Source organism: Bradysia coprophila, chromosome IV (assembly GCF_014529535.1).
Source record: "Bradysia coprophila strain Holo2 chromosome IV, BU_Bcop_v1, whole genome shotgun sequence".
NCBI lineage: Eukaryota > Metazoa > Arthropoda > Insecta > Diptera > Sciaridae > Bradysia > Bradysia coprophila.
In genome coordinates, this window is record NC_050738.1 from 13,126,023 (window position 1) to 13,151,776 (window position 25,754).

The window sequence follows — 25,754 nt, forward strand, 5'->3', positions numbered from 1 at the left end:
CCTTATCGAGCCCTCAACTATAGATCATTGTCAATGTCGTTGAGATGTCAAATGAGCTGTCATTTTCACAAAGCTAACCACAAAAATTTATATGGAGCTGTCATTGTTTGAGGTTAGCTTTGTGAAATTGACAACTCATTTGACACTAAGAGAAGAAACCGTTACTGGACACTGATCTATTCTCGGAACAATCACTGAGAGCAAGGTTCTAAAAGGACAGAACTTTGATTGAGTGTCCTTAGAATTGGTCACCTTTTTAGTGAATCATTGAAATTGATATAGAGATTCGGCAATTAGGTTCATCGCATTGTGCACCCTAGTTATCGTGAGAAACAAAAGTAGATATGAGATCCAGAGGTTCCCAGACTTGTCAATACCAACCATTTCTAAAATGTTTGTCAAAGAATTTTGAAATTGTTGTTGTAAGAAAGACAAACCCTGCATCAGAGAATAGACTTGTGCGTCGATGGAAATCAATGAAAATAATCTCTACTGAGTGCACTGAGTGTCAATGTGTCGTAATTAAACAAACTCATTTTATTGTTTTTCCCCATCGCTGAAAAACGTCAATCACAATCCGAAAAGTCCAAATAAAAAATTTAGTTTTAGACTAAATTTTCGATCGCAAATGGCAGGCAATCTACCAACTGGGATCTATACCCATTCTCAACGGGTTTGTCGACTGTACAAAGCTTCGCTCAGAAATCTGGAATCGTGGTACGATCGCAGGTAAGCTATCAAGTGTAGTACCGAATTATGTAAGCAAAAATGTTAATGGATCTTACAAGAGAGTGCTCAATGTTTCGGATGGAATGACGTTCGGTGACCAGAGATAAACTTTTAACCATTTCATTTGCAGATGGATTTTCCGCTATCATGCCGTTTTGCTTAGAGCTCGTTTCGATCAGAACAAAAATTTAGCAGACATGGTGAAAGCTAGAGCACTAGTAGCTGCTGGTGAACGAGAAAATAACAGCAAACTCCATCCCATACCAAAGAAGTGTAAGTAAATCGTTACGGCAAGGAAATGACTCACAGGTCGCTCAATATTTTCAATTTCAGTTGCTAACAGTCCCGGTGGATGTGCATACGAACGTGAGGTTATTCCACCAGATTGGATCTTAGACTACTGGCATCCCTTAGAAAAGGCCCAATATCCGGAATATTTTGCACGCCGTGAGCAACGGAAGAAGGAATACGTGATCTGGTGGGAGAAACAGTATGGAAAACACGAACCTGAGCACCACCATTAGTCGCTGTTCGATGAAATTTTGATTTGAAGCCGAGTTGTAACGTTAATCCGATTATTAGATTGGGATTTCAATTTACCCAAAACGAAATGCTTTTCATTTGGGCGTTCTCTAGCTGATTGGGAAGTTTGTGTCCTCTCGACGATGTGGATTTTTGTAACTTTAATTCAGTTGGTGTTGTGATTTTGTTGTGGAATTATCGTTCAAATGGTCACCTGTGTTCCGAAGAAGAAATAGTTGCCAAAAATTGTTGATGGTTGATTGTTGTAGGGTGACATGTGGAAGTTTCAGTTGAATTTCTCTTAAAGACAGTCTCAATAAAAGCAGGTCTCAGGCAGGGAACAGTGACATCATTCAAGATCAGAGTATTCCATTCCAATAAACGAACAACTTTGCTTGTTCCGCCGTGAACAGACAACATCAATGACTTTATAATATCTTTCGATTTATTCCGGTCTTCTGAAAGTACAACGTCACAAATACATGACGATCACTCCGACTTCTTCAAGTTGTTGCGAAGAGATACAACAAATTTTTGGCAAACTGAAATATCTCCGTGCCACCGAGTTTCGATTGACCGTACACCCGATCGACGAATGTAATGGGAATCTCGCCAATCGAGTAATTGAGCTCGCGTGCCCGTATAATCATTTCCATTTGGAATACGTATCCTTTCGATACACATCTCGACACTAACTCCTGCAGAACGTCCTTTCGGTACAGCCTGTTATCGAATTTTTTGGAATTATTTTTTTGACCATGGCAGAGCTGCGTTGAAACTTCATAGCTTACCTAAATGAACCAGTCAGATCCGAACAGTTCGGTCGCAGTAACAATTGTGTCAGGAAATTTGCACCTCTTGAAACTAATTTCCGCTTGAAATCCCAACCGAAGACACCACCACTTCCAACATACCGAGTACCAGTGACGATATCAAGATCATTCAATTTCTGCAGTTCGATGAACTCTGGAATGAATTTTGGCTGCAAGAGAAGTAAAATGTTTCCGTTTGACTAGCCTGTTAGTCGACAGTTAGATTCAGAGTTTCATTTACGTGGTGGCTCAAATCAGCGTCCATGATAATGATAAAATTTCCGCTGGCGTGCTTGATCCCATGAATGTATGCCGTTCCAAGTCCCAGTTTAGCCTCTCGTGGACGAAGGACAATCTTCTTTTCGCCATAGATTTTTTGAAGGTCCTTTGCTACGTCCAAAGTTCCGTCCGGACTTGCATCGTCAATGATGATTATCTCGTAATTGAGATGGCTGCGTAGAATTCGATGAATTAGTTCTTAAGCTTATGGGAAAAGAAAATCTGCGCCGACCTCTTGTCAAGATATTTCACCAGCAGCCAAATGATAATCGGTAAATTGTCTCGTTCGTTGTACGTTGGCAGGAGGATGGAATAAACATTTTCCGACATGGTTATTGGCCCCTTTTCGGAGAGACGACTTTTGCAGTACACGTAGAATGGTTTTATCGAGGAAGAACACTAAAAACAACAATGACTGCAATGAATGTGATGTTTATCAACATATGACATTTCATATGTTGGCTTTAAACGTACTTTTCCATCACTGCTGTTCTGTCTGTTTTACATTTTTGTTTATTTACTTTCTGTTCTTGTAAGTTTCTTCATAATAGTTTAATTAGGCAATGGCTTAGAAGCATTGGCAAGGTTCACAATTCACGAGGAAGTATAGAACTCTAATGAATACAATGAGTGGTAATTCATCTGACGGAGAAACTAATTCCGAGTAAGTGACAAAATCAATGAACAGAGGTTCCGTTCTGTCTTCATGGTCATGTTTCTTTCGAAAGCCAAATTGACCATTTGTTTTCAAATTACCATTGCAGCCATCAATGGGACATAAAACCACTGGGACTGTCACACGGCAAACGAAAAAGCGCCTTCCTACCGTATAAACCGAACAACATAGTTCTGACCAATCTTCAACGCGGCAATACAGAAGCAAGCATTTCCGAAGAAATTCATCTCAGCTTTCATGAACGGGCTGGACAAGGTGAAATCAGCAAAGAACAGGTACTCCAGGAAGCGGGCATCGACGTTTTAGACAGTTACGGTTACACTCCATTGCATTGGGCATGTCATTATGGTCAATTGTGCTCGGTTCAAGTTTTAATAGATTGTGGGGCCAATGTTAATAAACAAGCACCGGATATGGTGACACCGTTGTTGTTGTCTGCAGCTGGTGGTCATCATGAAATTGTACGATTATTATTGAAAAGCGGGGCAGACGTTGATCACATGGATATTGTTAGTAGTGATTCATGGTCACATTTGGCTTGTTGTTTATTCTAAACTGTGTTATTCTTTACAGGAAGGGAATACTGCGTTAATGTTTGCTGCAGCTGGTAAGCTAATGGAATTATCCGATTTTGTTTCGTTCATTTAAAACGCTAATTTTAAACAGGTAATCATCCACATACCTGCAACGAACTATTATCGTTTGGAGGATCGAATTTTACGACAGAAAATGAGCATGGTGACACGGCGTATAGTTTAGCGGTGTTTAACAATTCCTCGTTAGCCATTAAGTTATTTGATCGATATTTATCGGAGTAAATTTTGATGAAAATTTAGTTGTAGTTTTCTGAAAGCGAATTTGAGGTATCCTGTTTCCAGCGCAAAGTAGTAGACGATTTGGAGCAACTTTAAGAATTTCGACCTGGCCGACGTACAGTCGTACTCTGACGAATGAGTGACTGAGCTCATTACGAAAGATGATCCGTTTTTCTTCCGTTTAAATTATTTCCGTGCATTACCATTTTCCTAACAATAGGTTCCTCAACATCTGCCACTTGTGACGCAAATTTCTTATTGTAAAATTTTCTTTCACAAATTTTTGGGTCAATTTTTTGTTGATAAAACTTTTGCGTACGGCGCACAATGCGTCACTCTCAGCGATATCAATTGTTTTGTAAGTAAGATAAAGGACTTGCGTCACATTTATCCTTTAAGGGATTTTTGACTGATATCATCACTTGTGTAAGTAGGTCATTTAAACAACATAAAAAAAACCTTATGGAATCCCAAAGTTTAGGAACCAACCTTGGAACACCTCACTTATATGGAAAATAACCAAAATCGATCGAAAAATCCGATGGAAGTTGGGAAGTGCCAGAGAAATCATCTGTCATCCCAAAAATCAAACCTTGGAACACATCACTCATGATGAAAATAACCCAAATCCATCAAAACACTTTTTCCAACATGTACCAATCATAATTCATAATTACTAGCTGAAAAAAAAATATTTCTTCTGACACACACACATACAAAACACGCTGTTATATGGCATTGTATGAAAACTTCCGGGAGTCCAAGCTCCCAAAAATGCTTGCATACCTCCATTTTTTTAAATCTTATTTTGATCTAGGGCCCTAGATTGCAATGAAAGTAAATGGATAGGTATGGCCAAACGTTCAAATTTGTTCTCCGGCTAGAAATTTCCACTAGAAATGAGTTCGTTTGAGGTGGCGCCATGCAAATCCGTATGTACTCCGACTTGTATGGACTGGCCATACCTACTTATCTACTTGCATTGCTAGATTGACCTATTACCAAAATTTCATGAAAAACGTAAGAAACGTTTATTAGTTACGAGTCCTTTTTCATTGGAACTAACTAAGCAACGTAGGCAATTTGCATTATCTGAAAATTCGAGATCTTGCTTATTTTCGTACAAACATCAAATATTTCGTTGGAATTAAGGGGGAGAATTCAAAAAGTTGCTGTAAATATGCTCCGCCGTCCTCAAATTTTTTTTTTTTTAAGCTTACTAAAATGAGTACATTCCCTTTAAACAGATCTCATTTTGCAACACGTGCAAAAAATAAATAAAACGTGCGGGCATGATAACTAAGCCTTCCATGCACCCATTTTTACCATTTCCATGTATTTTTGATAACTCAGCCTTCCATATACCCATTTATACCATTTCCATGCATTTTGGATAACTCAGCCCTCCATATACCAACTTTTGCCATTTCCATGTATTTTCCATTTTGATTACGTTAACACTAAAAGTTTCTCCACTCGCCTGGCAAGTTACCTCATTCCTCACAAAGACATAAAACAAAAGAAAAATGAACGTATGTGGCACTTTGTAAACTAGACTAGGGGTGGTATATTGTTAATGGAACACGTGTTGCAAAATGAGATCTGTTTAAGGGGAATGTACTCATTTTTTTTTATTTTTTGAAACAAATACACAAATACTACCAAAGATACAAAGACAGCAAGTACTACCTTTCATGTAGTAGGACAGGACCTATTTTAGGGAAGTTAAAATGAATAAAAATTGCCAAAATTCACCAGAACCAGAAATTACAGTCGCGGAATTTTGAAAACCGACACATTTTCTGTTTCTCTGATTTACTTGAGTTTCTGATTTTTCCATATAAAAATGCATAAATTCACAAAAATCCAGTAAACCACGAGACAGAAAATGTGTTGGTTTTCAAAATTCCGCAAGTGTACTTCAAATTATAAAAAAAAGATTTTAGAGGTTTTCAAAGGGGTGGTAAATGGTCACGCAAAAATTGGTCATTCAAAAACCTCAGATCGTGACTGAAAACGACCGATTCTGGCGTGACTATGAAAGATCAACTCCAAAACAAATTCTTCCATAGAAAGTACAAGTCTTTTGGTTATGGCATAAAAATGCATTAGTGGGATCCGTTTGCTAATTGGCTAATTTGCTAATTTTTTGGTACTTACATTGTCATCAGGTATACCAGGAGAACGAATATCAAACACAACATCTTAACCAAATACATTATTCAGTTTATTAGCATTTAAAAAAAAATTGTTTTAAAATGGCAGTAAAAATTCTCCTTTTTTTCTGACATAAAAATTGATAGAAAAATAAAAATTAACTTAATAATTAAAACTATTTGATTTATTTATACTGTGGCTGGGTGCTGAGCTCTATTGGATAACGATTTGTTTTCCCATCCTTTTATCTGTCTTCCTCGTCATAATATAATCATTTTAATTGAAAAATGTTTATTTAATTGGTGAAATAAATGAATGTGAATGCTGTGTGTGTGTGGCGTGTAGAAATTATAAAATTATTAATTTAAAGAAAAAAAATCTCTCTCAGCAGCTTTTAACATTCCTGGCCACATTCCAAGCCAATAATTTATCTAGCAAGCTATTTTAGTTGTGCGAAGCAGAAGGAGAAAAGAAATTTCATGAAATTGCATGAATTTTACTTAAAAGTAGTGTGGTGTAGCTTCTGAATCCAGTAGCTTTCGGTTGTTGCTCATAAATTGGATTCATTTTTTTTATATTAGAAATTAGTGGGACAAGCTAATTACAAATTTAAATTAATAAGTTCGTCATTAACATCAGCATTTTACTTTGCACTTAATTTTTAAATTTATTTAAATAAAAATTTCTTCTTCTTCCTTCACTACATTAATACTTTCTATCGATTCGTCTCACTTTTTGACTCAGGACTATTTTGAATTTCTTATTCATTTACACAACGCTGGATCAACAATTTTGTGAATAGAAAAAATATTCATCGCAAAAAAATAATGTTTTTGTGAAAATAGTGTTTGTTTATCCCATAAAGATGAGTTTGTTGACAAGCTTTACGACTTATAAAAACAGGTCTCACAACATTGTTCCTTGATGTACGGCCAGTTGCACAGTTGTTGTTTCACCGCGAATAGACAGTTTGGTAGTTCATCTTTGCATTCTGAATTGTTTTGTAAAAGAAATGAATTCGGTCACATATTTCAAAGTCAAGCGACACATATACAATGGGTCGTGGAGTGTTTAACCGAATGTAAAAAAAATCGTTTTAAAAACGCGCAAAGTAAATGAACTCACCTGGGGCAATATCATTTTGTATCAAATCTACACGCGGATCAGGTGTTGGCTCAGTAGTTGCATCACAACTGTGAACGTTGCATGGTTCGGATGCACGCTTTCGCTTCTTATGTTTGCAGTTATCGGATTCCTTCATCTCACCGTTCGGCCCGTAGCTCAAACATTTGATTGATCGTTTCTGTAATCCGGAGCCGCATGGTCTCGAGCACTATAGAGAACGATTCACCGTTAAATCAACTACAATGAAAACTTATTTTTATTAGCACTTACTTCCGACCAATCAGAGTAATGCCAGCTTGGACCACATTCAGGTACCTGACTTATATTACATTTCTGAGCACCGACAGGCTTTAAATCGGCAACACAATTCGAATCATCAACAATTAATCTGAAAATCAATGTGAAACCAATCAAGATTATCGCAATAACGAAAGATCTGAATGCGAACCCATTTTTGATGCAATGAACGCCGCGTGTTTGCGTTAAATTGAAACAATCGCCCGAGCACTGTCTCCACGATCCAACAAACCACTCCCCAACGTCACACTTATCCGTTACAGTGCATTGCCTTGTTGTTTCTGGAGTGAAGCGTATGTCGCATCTCTCAGTATTGGGTGGTGAACGATCGCAGAAGATTGAACGGTATTGAATACCTTCACCGCATTCAGTTGTGCACTGTAATTAAATTAGACAATGATTTAGCTCATTGATTTAAGAGAAATGATCGTCGGCAATTTACTTGTTCAATCCATTCAGAGGTCAGCCAGACACCAGCTTTCTTATTTCGATAGATTGCATCGGGTTGGTTCGGTATGTTGTTGTTGTTCTCATCATTCAAAATAGCAATTTTTGAGTGATGTCCTCGATGTTTAATTGAATTTAAACCACCTTGAGATACTCGATATTTGTACGAATCTTGTTTACTTCGTGGACAGTCGCAAGGCTGTCGACTGTCGGGCCTATCGTCCAAACAAGCTCCGTTCGGAATTTGAATTACCATACCAGTACCGAGTTCTTGAACACATTTGATGTCCCTCTTTTGGAATCCAGTCTCGTTATTACGAATGCATTGACAAGTACCCCACTCTGATATTTTCCAATAAGCCGGACATGGTTGGGTGTTACATTTCAAAACACTGTCACTCAGAATCGGCTTAGCTATTAGCAGGAACAAAAAATGAAAATAAATTGAGGTCACGACCCAGGAACGTTTACGTTTCTTTGATAGTTGTATAGTATTTACCAAGATGAGCACATCGTCTCGGAACAAATCGTTTCGACGGTCCTTCTTTCACGCAATGATATATGGGCGTTTGGATGCCACCACCACAAGATTTATTGCATGGATGGAAGTCAACCACTTTCCACATAAATTTTCGTCGTCGTCGTTCGCGTGTTACATTCATTGGGTTAGCAGTAACGGTACCTGACTTTAGGGTGTGTCGTTGTGTGGCTGCTGGTAGTGTCGTTAGTGGTGCTTCCGTTTCGGCAGATGATGTGTAATCGTAGTTTTCGTCAGAGTTGGAATCAAAGTTACCGTTTATTGGCAGTAAATATTCATATTTTATGCCAGGATTCTTATCCTTGGACAAAACCTGCAGGGATTTTCGAAGGATTATAATCAAATGTATACCAAGAGACTGCTTCACATTCTGAATTATGAAGAGCGTCACTGCCATTATCTTAATTACGGAGTTATACCTTCAATTGTATGGCCTCGTTAATTCTTCCAGTACAAGTAATCCACTCGGTTACACCTTCCAGTCTACGATAGTTTGAAGTAGAATTGTTTGTGATTCCATCAATGCGTTGATAGTCAAATGTTGCACCTGCTGCTTCGTATATGCCGCTCGAGGAAATCGTATGTTCCCCATTGATAATTGATCTATCATCGTCTGAATAGCTCAGCGCTGAAAGGAACAACAGACATTTCAAATTATTTACAACAACCAATCAACTCGAATATACAACCTAACGACTTGATTCCGCTTATTAACCTATCACAAACGGCAAGCATATTAACAGTTTTCATAGATTGATTTCAGAAATCTTGTACTTCATTTGCTTTGAACATATTTTTCGCTATGACTGTTCCCCACAAAAAAGAATAATTCCTCAGAAGTGGTGATCTCTTAGGAATTATGGCTTCTCAAGTGCTATGACTTTTGAAGAGTCGTGCCTTTACAAAGGTAAGATAAAGAACTAAAGAACACAATGAAGAAATGAGAAAGTTATTTTGGTAAGAAGTTTGATTAATCGCTTCAATCTTATACGATCAAAATGAGGTTCCCAACGATTCTCTATAGTTAGAGCATGAAATTGATATTTCACCTTCTTCATCTCTGTAATCATTTTTTCGTTTAGTGTTTAACAATCTCCAAACATAAATTTTGTTTCAAGCATCTTCCACTAATAACTATCTCAAAATTTAAGTTTTGAAAGGGGCATAAATCTCTGTTTTATTGAATAACATAACTAGAGTTTAACAGCAATTAGTAATTTGTCAATCATATACAAAACTAACATATACGACGACGACGGACCTTTTTTTGTCGATTTACGGAAATCTTTCAATAATTACACCATTAGGCGAAGATTTACTCATCGTTACGAATTGGCCCTTCCTAAAGTATAATTTCACGTTAGAACCATCCAAATAAACCAATTACCATTAACATATTTTGTATAGCTCTCTTATAAATCTTTTTTTTTCTCGAAATGCATTCACTTTAGTTGTTTGTTAAGTCTGTAATTTTATTTATTATTTCTTTTACGAAACGATATATGGAAACATTCATACTTCACCCGGGGTTTTTCAATATCGGTTTCCATTCAGAAGAACAGATCATATTGTGTATGCATGCATATATTGCATATAGCATAACACAGTGTTCATTCAACATTATATTGTTCTAGATTCTTATTATCGTTGTCAAACATTGCTATACAAAAATTTCTTAACCGTCTTCAATAATTAAGTAGTTGGATTTGTGAAAGAGTTTTTTTTTTCTCTTCTTCTTCGGTTACAATATTGTCTACAAATAGCGAGAAGAAATAAAAATTTAGAAAAAAAATGTTTGTCGATAAAAAAGATTAAGAAAAAAATAAGATTTTTATTGGTTCTAAAAGTGTTGGAGCATTTAAAAAATTTAGTCATTTCTTTCCAGTGCTTTTACATTTTATATATTTCCTCACACACATATAATTTATGCATAAACATGGGACATGGCCTCAGTTTCACTTAAGTGTGTCAATCAATTAATTAATTTCACACAAAAAAAATTTAATGTCCAGACACTGACTTACCCAATAAATTCATGCTATTCTTAAGTTCTGTAATTGAAATATTCGAACTTCCAGCTGGAATGGTTGCAACATGCATATAACCAGAGGGTAATGGATTCTTGGAAAACAGTCCGGTTATGGGACGACATATCAAATCACCACAGCGTACAGCTCCATTGTTCATAAATGATCCAGTAATGACACCATTGCTGTGAATTACCTGCAATTAAAAGTGTTAATTCCTCTAAATTTTCCTCGCATCAAAAAAACCACTGCGAGTTGTCACTCGCATGGAAATTCTCGTAATTTTCCTCTAAATTTCTCTAATTAAACAAAAATGTGAAAAGATCTCCTAGGAGCTATGGCTTCTCAAGTGCTATGCCTTTTGAAGAATACAATGTGTTGGACTAGTAAATATTTATATCCTCTCGGATGATACAATAATCAAATGACCACTAAGGCGAAATAAAGACAGAGAAATTACTGATCATCTGTTATTGAATTATAGTGAATGAAGCTCTAGCTAGGGTACTATTATACAGCACAACTAAAACATTATAGTAAAACAGATGAAGTACAAGATTTTGTCTAAAACATTACACGATACTTAAAACAAAAGCAGGACCAGATTAAATCGATATATGTAACGAGGAGTATGTCGATTATAAGTGGCTAACATTGTCCTCAGCATTACAATTTTTTAGGTCAAAACGTTTGATGAACAAAAATCGACGAGATTCTACGCAATAGCATCCAAAGATACATCAGTTGAATGTTTTGAGTATTTTGAGTGTAAATTTTGTTAGCAAAATTTTTCTTTAGACCGACCGACCGAAAATGACTTAAATTTACTACATTTAAATATGTTGCGGAAGACAGAGCTGTTTTGGTTGCAGTTGTCAGTTGAATTGTATGAATTCCCTGATAACAACGCGAATTTGTTGGATTTTGGGTAAAATGTCAAATGAATTCAATATAGTTATTTGAAATAAAAAGCGACACTTGAACACAGGGCTAAAATTTGTTAAATTAGCTAATTGAAAATTATTGGAAAACTTTAGCAAATTTTGGTGAATTTAGGAAAGAAATTAGACCCTGCCTAAACAGCTACAGATAATTATAAGGATTCTGAAGTTACATCATCTATTCTTTTTCTTGTTTAAGCTCGAGTTTGCTCAGTTAAAATATTTTTATTTTCCCAGATCAATTTCGGTACCAAACAGATACCATCATCAGTGGATGAAAACATACACATAATGAGAACACAGAATGACAGAATATCTTAATGCAGGGCAAAGGTTTTTTACCTCACTTCTTTTAAAGCACAAAATAGGTACTTGTCTGCATCGTCAATTAAATTCAATACTGAATCGATTCAGATCAAATTCAAAATGCAAATAGAGAGGAGAAAACAAAAATGAATTTCTACTAGATGAAAGACTTATAAGTAGAGAGCCCATCGGTGGCGCGACCCATGATAGTAAGCAATGGGCAGCTATTTTAATAAAAAAAGAGAGTAACATCAAATCACGTTATTATAGGCAGTAGATAAGATTATACAATCGGTGTGTTTATTCAGACAATTCGGTGTCCTATTCACCGCAACCATCTTTAAAATGTCTCTTGTCTTCTGTTGACTCTCACGAACAACAATCTTAACTTTATCCCACAGCGGTATGTGACTGTTAGCAATAGCATGATCACAAAAGGCACTGTGTGGTTATTGCTCTTAATGTTTTTGTTGTACTTATGTTGATAGATTCTGTCTTTCAAAAGCTGCAATGGCTGTCACATCGTTTGTTTAATGCTTAGGACAAAGAAGTGCGAGAAGCGAGAGTACCGATGATAAACTATTCGGGTAATTAATGTCACCCAGGTCGAAGCAAATATTGCACTTATGAGCAAATAAGGGCAAAATGTGTCACCCGTGTATATGTTAGTATACACGATGAGTGTTGAGCCATTAGAATAATATGTCTGACGATTATGATTTACAGTCTCCTTGAAGAACTTTCTTTACCATATCGGTCAAATAAAATCTTTGATCATTGATCATATTAGAAGTATACCGGTTTTTTACGATCAAAGAATGAAGCCTGTTTCATCGAGTTTTACCTTATAATTACAGTGAATTAAAAGTAGCTCAATCAAAGAAAAAAAAACATCAAATAAAATGCTCTAAGTCAATTAATAAACACTAAAAACGTTTATATGCATAAAATATTTCTGATTAATATAATTTATGGATTGTCAATTTCCAAATGAATTACGATCGGAATATAGACTTACCAAAACAAATATTAAAGTACAAAAAATATGAACCATTTCCATAATTTTCAATAATACTCGGGTTTAATTCATCGCGTAAAAAACATATTATATTTTCTCAACCATTAATTTCACATTATTTTTAAGTCACCAAAACTACATTAGCTGGCAAAAAATAAAAAAATTATTTATTCTCAATCTGCAATCTTAATTAACATATCAAATCGAAGTTTTCGTTAGATCTTATGATGAATGATAAAAATAATTTATTCGCAAATTACAGAAATGTCTATAAACTTTTCGAGATAAATAAAGATTTAAAAGAAAAAAACATTTCGATAACTCTGGCTGTGTTAAATTCTCTGGAAGATGATTATTTTGTGGTCGAGCGAATAAAGTAAACAAAAACCATTATTTTGACCACCAATTTCATTTTATGGCGCCACAAGAACATTTATATACTGTCGTAGGTGCTATTTTGTGTATCATCTTTATCAAACAATTTAGCCGACTGAAATTTTATAGCGAAAGCAATAAGGAACAGAGTTAAATGTGGCGGTAAGTGAATGAAACAATAAACAATGTTTCATTCTGCATCTAATGTTATCAGTAGGATTTTCACAATTTCCTTCAACCTGATTTTCATTCAGTCCAACTAAATCTGCGAAAACGTTTTTCTCTCATCTGTTTTTCTTTCAGCTGATAAAAAACTGATCTATGCGCTAAATATAAAAATAGAAATCATAAACAACCAATAGCAGTACGATATCGTTTAATTGCTTGTTTTGGGAGCAGTAGTTTTAAATGAAATGCACTTTTAAATATTACACACTTTATTGAAAATTCGATAGTTCGCGATAAATTATTAACAAAATAACCCCCAAACGGTAGTCAACAGTTGATTACTCAATTTCTGTGGTATGTAAACATTTTTTTATTTCGTTAACCAAATAAAAGATTTATAAAAAAAATAATTGTCGGGTGTCAGGAGAGAGCGTTCGTTGTTTATGTTTTTGTTTATTTTTCTAATTACATCATAATTTTGCAAAACGGTTTTAATTGAGTTTTTGTGGACATTTTTTTGTTGCTCATTTTTGAAGAGATTATGGTTGACTTTGATAGGGAAAAAATAGATTTTTTTTAAATTCTACAGGCTTTAGCATTTCAAATGTCTCACTGTCATTTTTTTCAAAGAATGTCATTGTGAATTCGCAATGACACAATGAAACAAGGCATCAGAACAGTCGGAGCGTTTGCTGCGACTTAGCCCCGTACGACCCGTAATCCTATTTCGTCCGTAACCATAATACGTCCGCAGCCGTAATTCGCCCGGAACCCTAATACGTCAACAACCCTCTAATGCGTCTGTTACCAAAATGCAAGTCAAGTTGGTTGGGCATGGTCAAATTTACTGAAAGTGTTCATTTTTAAAATTGCGCATAGCGCAATTACGAAAGCCCATACGAAGTACCTCTCAAATAAACCCAAAATTTTTTGCCAACTTTCCATTGGGTATTCAATTACCTCTCAAATGAAACAAAAACTAGCAAAATCGGATGAGATTTACTCGATTTATGTGCAAAAAACACTTAGGGCCGAGTAGCGGCCTTATTCCAAGGGCCCAAATTTGAAACTTTTTTTGCCATCATTCTATTCGGCATTCAATTGTCTCTCAAATGAAACAAAAACTAGCAAAATCGGATGACATTTATTCGATTTATGTGCAAAAAACACTTAGGGCCGAGTAGCGGCCTTAGTCCAAGGGCCCAAATTTCAAACTTTTTTCGCCACGTACTTTTCGGTATTCAATTACCTTCCATAAAAAACTAAATCTAGCAAAATCGGATGAGATTTACTCAATTTATGTGCAAAAATCACTTAGGGCCGAGTAACGACCTTTGAGCCCTCCCAACAAGCCCGCGTTGCATCTTACCCAAAAACAATGTTCAGCAACTTTGTTCTACTCGTCAATACCTTTCATTTGATATATCACAAGCAGCTTTTGCGTGCGTATTTCGGTAGATATCGTCGAAAGACTGAAAAGCACCTATAGGGCCCTAGCTTTGTGATTTACTCAAGCTAGAGGGGTCACAGACGGACGGACGGACGGACTTTTTTTTTATAGCGGATTCGTCATCTATTAACATAACCAAATGCTTTGCCCTTACTGTCTGCTTCCAATTCGACGTGTTACAAACGGCATATTAATCTTATAAGCCCCCAGTACTTCGTACAGGGCTAAAAATCAGAAACATTTGACAGTGAGACATTTGAAATGTTAAAGACTGTACTGGCGCTGATGAACTAGATTGACTAGTCAGTGCTTTTTTTGGGAATTTTAAATCTTACAAGTTCTGCAAAAAACTCCTAAGACAATTCAGAGTTTTTCGGAGTTTGTTTTTTAATAGAATTTTTCAGATTTCCAGAATTTTTCAGAAAAAATAAAAATCCGAAAAATAAGCCCTGATGAGGGTATTGAGTATTCATGTACGTTTGAAACGCCATCCATGTGACCACCCGTCAGACAAAAATAGGTCATTTGTTATCAGCAAGAACGACAATATTAGGCAATGAGATGGTGCTTTCGGTAGTGCTCTTTTAAATAGCAGCACTGATGTTCAAACTAATGAAGTAAAAGATTTGTATCAAACCCAGGCGATACTTCAATCAAATGATGTAATAGATTTACAAAATATTACGTAACGATACACTGTATAAGAAATAATGTAACGATACACCTTTCATTTGTAAAATTAGAAAGACTCACGAAATCTACTTTTGCCTTTCATTAAACAATGCACCGTCGTTTGATGTAAAAATATACAAATTAGTGCCACTGCCACTATATTACACCTTAATTTGATGAACGGATTCATTGTTGTATTTCGAAATACGAAGATAAAATTGACAAAAGCTTTCACGATAAGGGAGAGCTTACTCGTTACTCAATTTTACAGACAACGTTGACTTGATATTGTCAACTCTATCAAATCTAGTTTAAACAAAAACAGATAGAAAATTTGTTAATTCATAAAATAATAAACAAGCAAATATTATGCTCCATTTTTTTTGTTATTCCACTAAGCATACATACGATGCATATAATACCCAGTGCTAAGGTGTTTACTTATGCGTAAACCAAAAATAAAGAGATTGGTAAATCATTGCGACTATTGTTTTATATTATGCGTGCGTACTGTAAACATTGGTAAGAATTTACATTCTTTCTTTCTTATCGTTGCATATGTGTAACGAGATTAGACTATGGTGAACAAACTCGACGTTTTGAACACCGAAAAATCTGAGGTGCTTGTGCATGTACATTTCTCACACCAAGAAGACACGTTCTGTAGAAGATTAAAATTCTGTGCGACACGTTTCAGTAATTTCTATATAGCATTTTATTTGGTCATATGATTTTATTCAATCGTTGATTTTTGGTGAGCTTCCAACATTCTGATGAACACAAACTATTAATGCCCCAAATCTACCCAATGGTGCATGAAAAGTGCAAAGTGACAAAATGAAATTTGGTTAAATTAGAAATTTTTCATTAAAAAAAAACAATTTAGAGCCCTACCCCACGTCCAAACAAAGCATAAAGTCCCGAACTAATAACTTATTGATTCACACAATTCCGTTAATGATTTCCATTCAACGTTTGGTATATGTTCAATTAAAACAAACTCACAGCATATCGCTTATGAATACATACGAACTGCCAAAATTAATTAATAGTGATGCCATTTCGCTTCTATTAAAAAAAAAGAATTGATAATCGAACAAAATGTCAAAGTTTAGAATAATTTAAGATTAACTTTGTACCTGGACTATCAGTCAGTAGATATGACAGCGCAAAAATGGAATAATTAATCTTGTGCGTTTTTTCTGCAAATTTAGGAATTTTAACTTTTGCAATTATTTAGGTGGTTCATGAGACATCATTAACGGAATTAGCATGAATTAGTATTTCAACTGGATCAAATAATTTATTTTGAAATGAAACAAATGTAGCGACATTCACAGAAATCATAGGATGAACCATATTATATGAAAATTCAAACCAGGTCTAATGCAGGTAACTAGAAAGTATCAACAAACTAGACGGCTCATATGTAATGACATTTTTAGGGCACTATTTCTGATCCTTTCACAGACGGTAAGCGTTTTACCATCGGATCTGTTACTTCATTTTAGTCTAAGTTTTTCAATAGATTCATTCCAAATCTTTTACTTCATTTTCTTAGTCGTAGAGCAAGTCGTTCATTTCTGAAATCCTTATTGATAACAGATGAAAGGTTAAAATCTATTCACAATTAATGTATTCCGCGCTGAGGAACGATTATAAACGATTGTTTTTAACATGAAAAAAGCCTTAATAAACTTTCCGAAACCAATACGATGGCGAAACAAACGCTTTCCTTTATACTACAAAACCCCATAAAAAACTAATGAAGTAAGTGAACGATCTGATCTTAAACATTATGGTTTCAAACAAAAGATTTGATAGATTTTTCGCTGTACAGTTGCCGTTTATGCAAGGCTAAATGAAATTTCACCGAAATGATTGACTTAAACTTAAGGTCTTAAAGCCAATATAATTGACAAAATCTGTAGCACCAATTTAATTAGCTACAAATTTTTTGAATCTTTCGTAGCACGGTAAAATAGCGATTTGTAAAAAGAAGCCGATCAATTCAAACAGCCGAGTTATTTTTAATGGAATTTTGACCGGAAATCCGTAAATGAAACATAAATTTTGCGAGTCAATCACTTATAGAATGTTCGTTAAAAGCTTGCAATAGAATATTATATTCCAATTTTCATCAGTCCACATCGACAAAAAAAAATTCACAGTGCGAAGAATATTCAAATTATTTTTAATCAATTCATCATCATCATGAGGAGACACTTCTATTGAGGTTCTAAACTTAATGAAAATTGGGCTCATAAACTTTTTTGTTTTTTAATAAAAGTCAAATTATTCATAAATTCATAAACACACACAGCCCAATTAATTTTTGTGAGAATAAAAAAAAATCACAACTTTTCTCGCAAATAAAATGTCCAATAAATAAATCACCAAATAAATTGCCTATAAACCGATGATTTTCAGATTCAAAAATCTCTAACGTAAAAAAAAAAAACGGCCAATCTGTCGCGGTTGAAATACGAATTTCAACTGAAACACTAATCTCAGTTCGTGTTTTATGTAATAATTTAATATTAAAGAAAAAAATACTATCTCAAAAAAATCTTCTTTCCCATTAGGCGCACAGCAGCTTTCATCAGTTAGTCTTAGTTTAAATGGTGTTTCTATAAGTTTATAACTGAAGCATATAAGCACGAGTACGACTTATAAAATTTTATCAATGTGGGTATTTTTTCTTCGTTAAGATATGATGGAGATGTAGAGTAAGTGATGTTCTTTTTACGATATTTATAATATACGTAGATATGCATACGACATTATATATATCCACTTTGAAACAAGACTTTGTATTAATGTGAATTTTGACGCAAACTTTGTGCGATTGTTTACCTCTTCTCATTCTATATATTGATCGTGTCGTTGTTCAAATTATTGTCGCGAACTAGAAGAAATAACCTAATCATTTGTTTGATGTATTATTGAATAGGCTATTGATGAATTACTCGTTACCGAGTCAACACATAAATTGTTAGATAAATGGCATAAATGTTTTATTTTTACTGAATGGTTACTTAATGACACATTTATTATAAGTGCGTCGACATAGGTTAGTTTCAAACAATCCAAAGGTAAAATGTGTGTCTCAATATACGTCGGAATGGTGTCTCTTTTTACATTATTTTCCATTTACAACGATCGACAGACAATCACACACATAGGGCTTAACATTCGTCTAAGTAAAAGCAAACAAGTTACAAATCAGTCTCATGCTCGAATTACAGAAAACAAGAGAAAATTCATCGCTTTTAAAGTTCGTGTGATTCTTTTGCGTACGGTTTTTCTTATTGAATTTATTTTTTTTTTAACCAAATTATGAAAGGTAAACTTGAGATGAGTTAATTTATGTGTCAACATTAACAAGAACAGGCCAACAGACAGACCTTCTTATAACATTATTCAAAAGAGACACTCAACAAAACACATTTTTAATATGTTCGATGGCGAACGGAAAGTTAAAATAAATTCAATTATTTACACGTACGACGATAATGTGTTTCTGAAATTTGCGGTTTTTGGTAGGATTTCTGATTAATGATGTAATCTCAGTATTGTGCGTCACAGAGGATGATGCCCCTTATTGAAATATAATTATTTTGCGCAATATATAATACTAATACAGCTTACATCAACACAGCAGTGGTTGTGCTACTCGTTCAATATTTTCGTGCGGATTGGTTACAAATAAATGGAATTACAATTGTTATTGAGACATAAACAAACTCAAAGATTAACGATTCACCTCGCCTTTCACACAGACAGCAAACATATCAATTAAGAATTTTTAATGAATCTACTACTTCATTACATCTAGATATTTTCTGCATATTGAAATAGAAATATTCCACTCAGTTCCTTACGTTTTAACATGTATTATGATATATAAGACGACGTTAGCTAGAGCTCACGACAGATTTTCGTTGTCAATTAAGCTTTCTGTAAAAAGCTATTCCTGGTCCCTATAAAGGCACTTGTCTTGCTTTGTATAAATGCAAAACAGGAAAATTCCGTCACAGAGCTGGCAAATTTTTAACCTTATTCATCTGCTCTCGAAAACAGAGATAAGAATAAGCGATTAGCTCTGGCTAGTACTTCACTTATATAGTAATATGTATGATAAAAATATTAAAGTACTAGATTTTCTATAAAACATCGTGATACAAATAAAGACCAGGTCTGACGACTTTGTTGCTATATGCTTACGGTTTCTAAATGGTTAAAGCCGCCAAACAATTGTGTCCACTTGTATACCCCTGAAATTATTCAAACAAGTTAAACAACGTAAATACCAATTCTTTTCGTGTAGTTCTACGTCTCATGCATAAAAATTAATTTTATATCATTTATACCAATTTTAAATCCAATGAGTGTTATCCTTACCGGCAATCTCTCCGAATGTCAATATTCAATTAGGCATGCGTAGATAACATTAATTGAAGTAATCATCGTTAACATATGATGCGTACAAGGTACAAAATGTACACGAAGTAAGTAAGAGTGATTAAAACGAGTTGTTTTTCTCTATAAAATTGACACATGTTCCCTCATTCCTTTTTTATTATTTAGAAGATGTGTATAGAAGTTCATAGTCGTTTGATGTTTAACTTAATTTTACATTTAATTTTTGCAGATAAATGAAAAACGAAATCAACTTTTGCTAAAAGAATTTTATAGAATTTAATTGTCGGCACAAGAAAACAAATTGTTCCAAACGCATGTAATGTATACAACAATCCAAATAATAAATCGGTTTTTTAGTATAAATTTAATTTAATTGATTCATGTGTCGTTACTGTTTTAAACACAATAAATTTTTAACAAGAGCATCCGTCAGATGAGCTATAAATTAAAACGAGAGAGAAGCAAAAAAAAACGAGGTTCTATAAATATACCGCACGTTATTGTTTATTTATTGCAAAAAACCAAAAAACTCAATATATTAACTAGATAATTACATACTACAAACTACACAAAGTTTAAAGTATAATGCTCTCTGAAATAATTTCTCCGCATGCGGCATCTTTAGCACGTTTTTATGAAATTCTTTGATTAAATACGAAAAGAATACAGAAATAGAATTTTTTTTTTCCGTTGTTTAGTTTATTGTATAATATTGGCGTATAGTATGAATATATTGGTGGAAAGGACGGTTGGAATTTGAAACATTTGTCTTATATATTCGAAATACTCGGAATAATGAGCTCTAACTTCACAACAATCATGGGTTTCTTAATGAAGGTTTTTAAGACGAATTTCTGAATGAAAAATTTAGTTGGAATTCAACTGGGCTAAGTAATTTCGTAACCCGAAAAATTAATAAAAGAAATCATCTCGTTCCTAGAATTCGAAATTAAGATTTACGATTCGTTTGATCTATAGGTTTTAATTGCTTGGACTCGTAGTAAACCGAATAGAAAATTTCCATTTCTTAGAAAAACGTCTTGGTCGCACAGAGAAAAAGCCAATGGAAAACTTCCATTTCATAAAAAAAAACATTTCGATTATGTTCACCAATGTGAAACCACAGTCGAAAGAGTGTAAATAATGATTCGATGCTTTGATGCGTCCAAGACAAATTTGTAAATCTGTAACACGACCTAGAATTTTGTATTTTTAAAACGATTCATTCACATATCATATTCCCCTCTAAGTAAACTTTTGTAATAGGAAACAGGAATTATCATAACCTAGCCACAACATTGAAAACGTTAATGCATTCAATTCTCAATGAATTCGGAACATTGGCAACGCCTCAGCATTCACACAATATGCTTTCGTGTGTTTTGTGCAATAGGTAAAAAGTTTTTCAAACCGAAATTTTAAATAAAATGGAAATGTTCATTGAACAGAAATAAAACATGGGAAATATTTATATTCGTTCAAAGGGGAAGGTATGTTAGGTGTGACAATTATTGTTCGGTGATAATAGATCGCTCGTCTATATAACACACATATGCATCACAATAAATAGTAATTACAATTGTTAATAATCACAAATATGATGATGGCAAATCATTGTGAGATCATAAACAAAATAATACAGAAAATGCGGAACAAAATGTTTAATGAGAATCGTAAAAATGTGTTAATAATTTAATTTCATGGGTTAATTGAACGCTGAGTGATGTGTGTGTGATACGTGCAGTCAATTGAATTTTAGTTCGGTTATATTCGTTTCTGTGAAATAACTCTGAAGCATTCTGAAGACCATAGTCATGAAACACCACAGAAAAATGCAAGCTAAAGGAAAATGAAAAGTCTTTTACGGACTACACAAACAAACGACGAGCCAGGGTCTATTTTTGTAAAATTTTCGTCAAATTCGTAAATTTAAAGAAATTCAAGAAAATTAGTGAAATATTTCATCAATTTCACAAAATTTCATGAACTTTCACGGAATCTCTTAATTCGTAAGAGTTTTAATGAAAATTAAAAAATTCGTTACATTTTATGAAATTCGTGTTTAATTAATTTCTTGAAATTCGTGAAATAGGATGTAAAAATAGGTCCTGATGAGCTCTCAGCTTCTATTAAGCAAAATTCAACAAAACAAAAGATTCCATGTCAACCTGTTCATCAAACTCAGATTTAATGAAGTATGATTAAACTGGTGATGTGCTTGCAGTGCAGTCTATAAAACGAGGTCTGACTGACTGTGTTATCTTTAGAAAGCAAGTCATCTGTTATCGACAGCAACGACTAACATGAAAGATAATCTCTGGTTCATGTATGATGATGTTGTTATGAAATATTAGGCGAAACTTTAAACAAAAGGACAAATAGATTCAATTGTGACATGTCAGCCGTTTCTAAAAGGTAACTTAAAAACAATGGAAATTACTTCAAAATTTAGTGACTGCCGTTAGAGTTTACATTTTGTCATAAATGCCGCCTGACTAAAACGGAAAGTGTTAGCGTAAATGCACGCAAACGATGTGCATAAAAATTTTTGCGTAATTTTTTTCCAATCAAGACAAGCAGCTAAAGTTTAATGATATAAGCTAAGAATTGTAAAGACGAGTACAGAGTTCGCATTATTAAAATTATGAGTTAGATGGACGTTTAATTATATGCACCTCAGACATATTAATTTTGAGTTGATGCAATAACTCGTATATGCGTTACTTCTTAAGTTACAACAGCATTCGAAGGTACAAAAGGCCAATTTGTATCCTTATATGTCATGGCTCGTTCCATTACATAAAAATTTATCAACGTCATTTCTTATGCAATTTTTTATTGTTTTTTTAATCAGATTGACCATAATCGAATGGGGACATGTATACAATTCTTATTGTGTTTCGAATCTATGATATGTTGGTCAATGGAACCCTCTTAAATTACTGCAAGAGTCTGCAAGATATGACCATCAGTTGAAATTATCCAAATTATCAATCAATTTTTGTGCCCTCTGGAGTGATCGATTCCATGGCAAACGATTTTTTTATTAATCTCATCAATCAATGAATATACCAAAACAAAAAACCGTACGCACTGTCTCACATAAATTATTTATCATAAATGCCAGCTCGTGCTAAGAACAAAAAACCTTAAATCATTTTTTTTCTCCTTTAAATTATCGATTATCTCTGGTGGATAATCTGGGATATAATGTGTTGTACTGATTGCATTAAATTTAAACATTTCAGATTTTGTTATTTTACCCACATGTTAATCATTATAATCAGGAAAGTTTAACTCAAGGAAGTAATACACTGTGTTATTGAGTTAACTTTCGTGTCAAATTACAATATAAATACACCAATAACAACACCATTTATGACGGTGAACAAAGAGCGATCTTGTTTTCTGCACAATTTATGAAAATAAAAGATTCTCCAAAAAGATTGTGAGTGGATGAATCATCAATCATGTGCCACATTGGCACACTCACATTTATCCTTCTCACTGTTTAATAAAATTGAGTCAAAGGCACAAGTTTTCATTGTAACTTACCTTACAAATTCCATCCACACAAATGGCTTTCCCGGCATGATTCCTTCTAAGCTTCAAATATTCCGACGGTTTGAAGCATGAAGTGCCGTCAATGACGCGATCATTTAACGTTGCAAAATAACTTAAACCAACGGGCTTGCAATTTAATTCACATTCAGCATCGTCTAGATAAAGAAAGGGATCGAAATTAATATGTTTCGTTGCATTCAAATATTCTACGCATATGCACAAAGTGTGGAAAAGTTTTGGAAAATCATCGCATTCAATACGTTTTTCATGTGTGCGGTGTGATATACCTTTTCCTCCCGCAATAGACAATGAGAAAGTTGCGTTTTGTTGAAGATTGGTCAGATGACATTTTTAAGTGCAGCACTTTCTCTCCCGTGTGAAGAAAATACAACTTTTCTGACTTGAACTGTCACTTTTTTTACGTTTTCAAAAAGGTATGGTGAATTGATGTTTTTTGTTTCGTGGGAAATAAATGTAAATCACACCTCGTACATAAGAAAAACGTTGTGTTCACCAACATACCTGGGAAAAAAGAGAAATTCCATCTCAAGCAAAATTGCTGTTACTGAAATTTCCTATTTTCTCCCCACGGTAAACAAATAACTAATTGTATTGTGACAAAATGGTGATCCCACAAATAAATATAGAAAATGGAAATAAACCTATTTATCATATATATAGCAAAAGGGGTAAGAAATGGTGTTCATGTCTTTGTCGAATCTTACAAAGAAAAGATTTTTTCGGTGAAAGTGATAGAGAATTAAATCAACAAAAGGAAAATATCACACACACAAAGCCTATTATCACCTTTTATATATGCTTCCCATTCATATTGTGTACCCTGAAACGTATGATTGTTAAATTCCATACACTGAAGCTGTCTGAAATCAACATCCGGATCGGGACAAGTCTGTTAAATTGGAGTAAATATTTTTCATTCAGTTCAAATCACGTAACAATGGCCTCGTTCGGTTACCTGTTCATTACAAAGACGATAACGTTTCGACAATCCGATGCATTCTTTGCTAATAACTGTGGCAGTCGTACTGTTTCCGGAACTATTTTTGTTTGGCAGCAACCTATGCGGAAAAGAAAAAAAAGAACCGAAAATGAAAGCTGGAAAAATTAATAAATCTCGATTATGTTATTTTTGGTTAATGTGAGAATCGATAAATTATATTCTTTAATACTGTTTGCATGTAGAGACATCGGAGAACTGTGTTCCGTAATTTATTGAAACTGAATAACAAATCAGTTGATATTTGTTATAATGAGCAAGAGCGAACGCGGAGAGTAATATTTACTCTATCTATCAGTCGTATGGCACACACGTACCGCCAAATGTTATTGCATTTGGGTGTCAGCAACGCACTTCAAGCAAAAGTGGTACTCTAAATAGGGTACTGAAACTTGACAGTGCTCCATACAAAATTTTACACTGTAAAAAGAGTGGGGATAAAATTTCATACAAAATAGTACTCTATTTGGCAGCTGTCATTAATAGCACTTTTGCTTGAAGTGCGTTGGTATCAGACATATTATCAAGTCATCTGCTAACGATAGTGACAACGAAAATAAGCAATGGTCAGTGGTATGTTATAGCGAAATGTATGTTAAATGTATGCTGCTAATGAAGTAATAGATTTGGCGAGAATATTCAGATCGAAAGAAGTATTGGAGACTATGTATGAACTTAGTGACTATGTTGTACCGTTTGTATGTCGTCATCAAGATTAAATTAGAGAAAAGTACGATGGTTCCTTGACCCACCTAGACATATTGTCAAAAGTTAGTCTCTTTTATAAGGTTCTTGACATACGTTTGCGAAATTAATTAATTTTCCATCTTTCATTCATTAATGTTATATGATAATCAGAGATCGCTATCACAAATCCATTTACATGGAAGTCTTGTTTCACATTTAAGTGTCTGTGTCAAATTGTCAAAGCGATTTTATATGCGGGCGCGGGCAGTCATTTCTTAATTGGGATCGATAAGATATCATAAAACAGTGTGGATCTTACTGTCGATCTGACCGTTATTTTGAATTGATTTTTTTTATGATTTTGCATAAATATGCTGAAAACATCAATAAAGAAACTGAAAACAAAGATGTTTTTTGCAACAAAATTTTATGATCTTTTTCCTTGATGTTGTTTATGTTTGTAAAATATAATTTTGTTGAAATGTTTAGCACAATGTATACACCGCAGTTTATACAAACCGAACGAGCTAAATTTCATTCAATCTTTACGCACCAATGGTATAACGTAAATATTCAAAAATATTGAATAGAATGCGTATTTAATCCCCTGAAATATATCGACTCGTAATAAATCGTTTTCACACCTTCAACTACATTTTTTCATTTAAGAAAAAAATCCGTAAATCATTAACCGATAAAACGTGTT

The 25,754-nt window shown here is 34.1% G+C and overlaps 4 protein-coding genes across 5 annotated transcripts in view; 2 read left to right on the plus strand and 2 right to left on the minus strand.

Annotated features, from left to right (window-relative positions):
• Nucleotides 1–522: 522 nt before the first annotated feature.
• Nucleotides 523–1,335, plus strand: LOC119066375 (NADH dehydrogenase [ubiquinone] 1 beta subcomplex subunit 9). The gene is made up of 3 exons (XM_037168801.1): nt 523–729; nt 860–1,002; nt 1,063–1,335. Exons 1-3 carry the CDS (start codon nt 629–631, stop codon nt 1,251–1,253), a joined length of 435 nt encoding a protein of 144 aa, XP_037024696.1. The 5' UTR covers nt 523–628; the 3' UTR covers nt 1,254–1,335.
• A 341-nt stretch (nt 1,336–1,676) lies between these two features.
• LOC119066371 (dolichol-phosphate mannosyltransferase subunit 1) lies at nt 1,677–2,775 on the minus strand. The gene is made up of 4 exons (XM_037168796.1): nt 2,575–2,775; nt 2,305–2,515; nt 2,043–2,233; nt 1,677–1,974 (listed from the first exon to the last, which is right to left on the minus strand). Exons 1-4 carry the CDS (start codon nt 2,670–2,672, stop codon nt 1,755–1,757), a joined length of 720 nt encoding a protein of 239 aa, XP_037024691.1. The 5' UTR covers nt 2,673–2,775; the 3' UTR covers nt 1,677–1,754.
• Nucleotides 2,776–2,810: 35 nt separating this feature from the next.
• Nucleotides 2,811–3,854, plus strand: LOC119066373 (DNA-binding protein RFXANK-like). The gene is made up of 4 exons (XM_037168797.1): nt 2,811–3,006; nt 3,107–3,527; nt 3,592–3,625; nt 3,685–3,854. The coding sequence occupies exons 1-4, from the start codon at nt 2,960–2,962 to the stop codon at nt 3,834–3,836; spliced, it is 654 nt and encodes a 217-aa protein (XP_037024692.1). The 5' UTR covers nt 2,811–2,959; the 3' UTR covers nt 3,837–3,854.
• A 2,626-nt stretch (nt 3,855–6,480) lies between these two features.
• Nucleotides 6,481–25,754, minus strand: part of LOC119066370 (thrombospondin type-1 domain-containing protein 4) — a 41,473-nt gene continuing 22,199 nt past the window's right edge. For both annotated transcript variants that reach the window (XM_037168795.1, XM_037168794.1), the window contains exons 5-15: nt 24,320–24,422; nt 24,151–24,253; nt 23,335–23,498; nt 10,422–10,620; nt 8,817–9,025; nt 8,359–8,710; nt 7,855–8,273; nt 7,564–7,790; nt 7,386–7,503; nt 7,116–7,323; nt 6,481–6,981 (exon numbers count right to left, since the gene is read on the minus strand). In XM_037168795.1, coding sequence (XP_037024690.1) covers nt 6,875–6,981; nt 7,116–7,323; nt 7,386–7,503; nt 7,564–7,790; nt 7,855–8,273; nt 8,359–8,710; nt 8,817–9,025; nt 10,422–10,620; nt 23,335–23,498; nt 24,151–24,253; nt 24,320–24,422 — 2,209 coding nt within the window. In that variant the 3' untranslated portion in view covers nt 6,481–6,874. The remainder of the gene's footprint in view (nt 6,982–7,115; nt 7,324–7,385; nt 7,504–7,563; nt 7,791–7,854; nt 8,274–8,358; nt 8,711–8,816; nt 9,026–10,421; nt 10,621–23,334; nt 23,499–24,150; nt 24,254–24,319; nt 24,423–25,754) is intronic.

Coding starts and splice junctions, on each gene's coding strand:
- LOC119066371 (XM_037168796.1), bottom strand. CDS start 2,672: ATGTCGGAAAATGTTTATTCCATCCTCCTGCCAACGTACAACGAACGA. Junction 2,234..2,304: donor ACGCTGATTTGAGCCACCAC/GTAAATGAAACT, acceptor CTTCTCTTGCAG/CCAAAATTCATTCCAGAGTT. Junction 1,975..2,042: donor GATCTGACTGGTTCATTTAG/GTAAGCTATGAA, acceptor ATTCGATAACAG/GCTGTACCGAAAGGACGTTC.
- LOC119066373 (XM_037168797.1), top strand. CDS start 2,960: ATGAATACAATGAGTGGTAATTCATCTGACGGAGAAACTAATTCCGA. Junction 3,528..3,591: donor ACGTTGATCACATGGATATT/GTTAGTAGTGAT, acceptor TATTCTTTACAG/GAAGGGAATACTGCGTTAAT. Junction 3,626..3,684: donor GTTAATGTTTGCTGCAGCTG/GTAAGCTAATGG, acceptor AATTTTAAACAG/GTAATCATCCACATACCTGC.
- LOC119066375 (XM_037168801.1), top strand. CDS start 629: ATGGCAGGCAATCTACCAACTGGGATCTATACCCATTCTCAACGGGTT. Junction 730..859: donor GAATCGTGGTACGATCGCAG/GTAAGCTATCAA, acceptor TTTCATTTGCAG/ATGGATTTTCCGCTATCATG. Junction 1,003..1,062: donor CCATCCCATACCAAAGAAGT/GTAAGTAAATCG, acceptor TTTCAATTTCAG/TTGCTAACAGTCCCGGTGGA.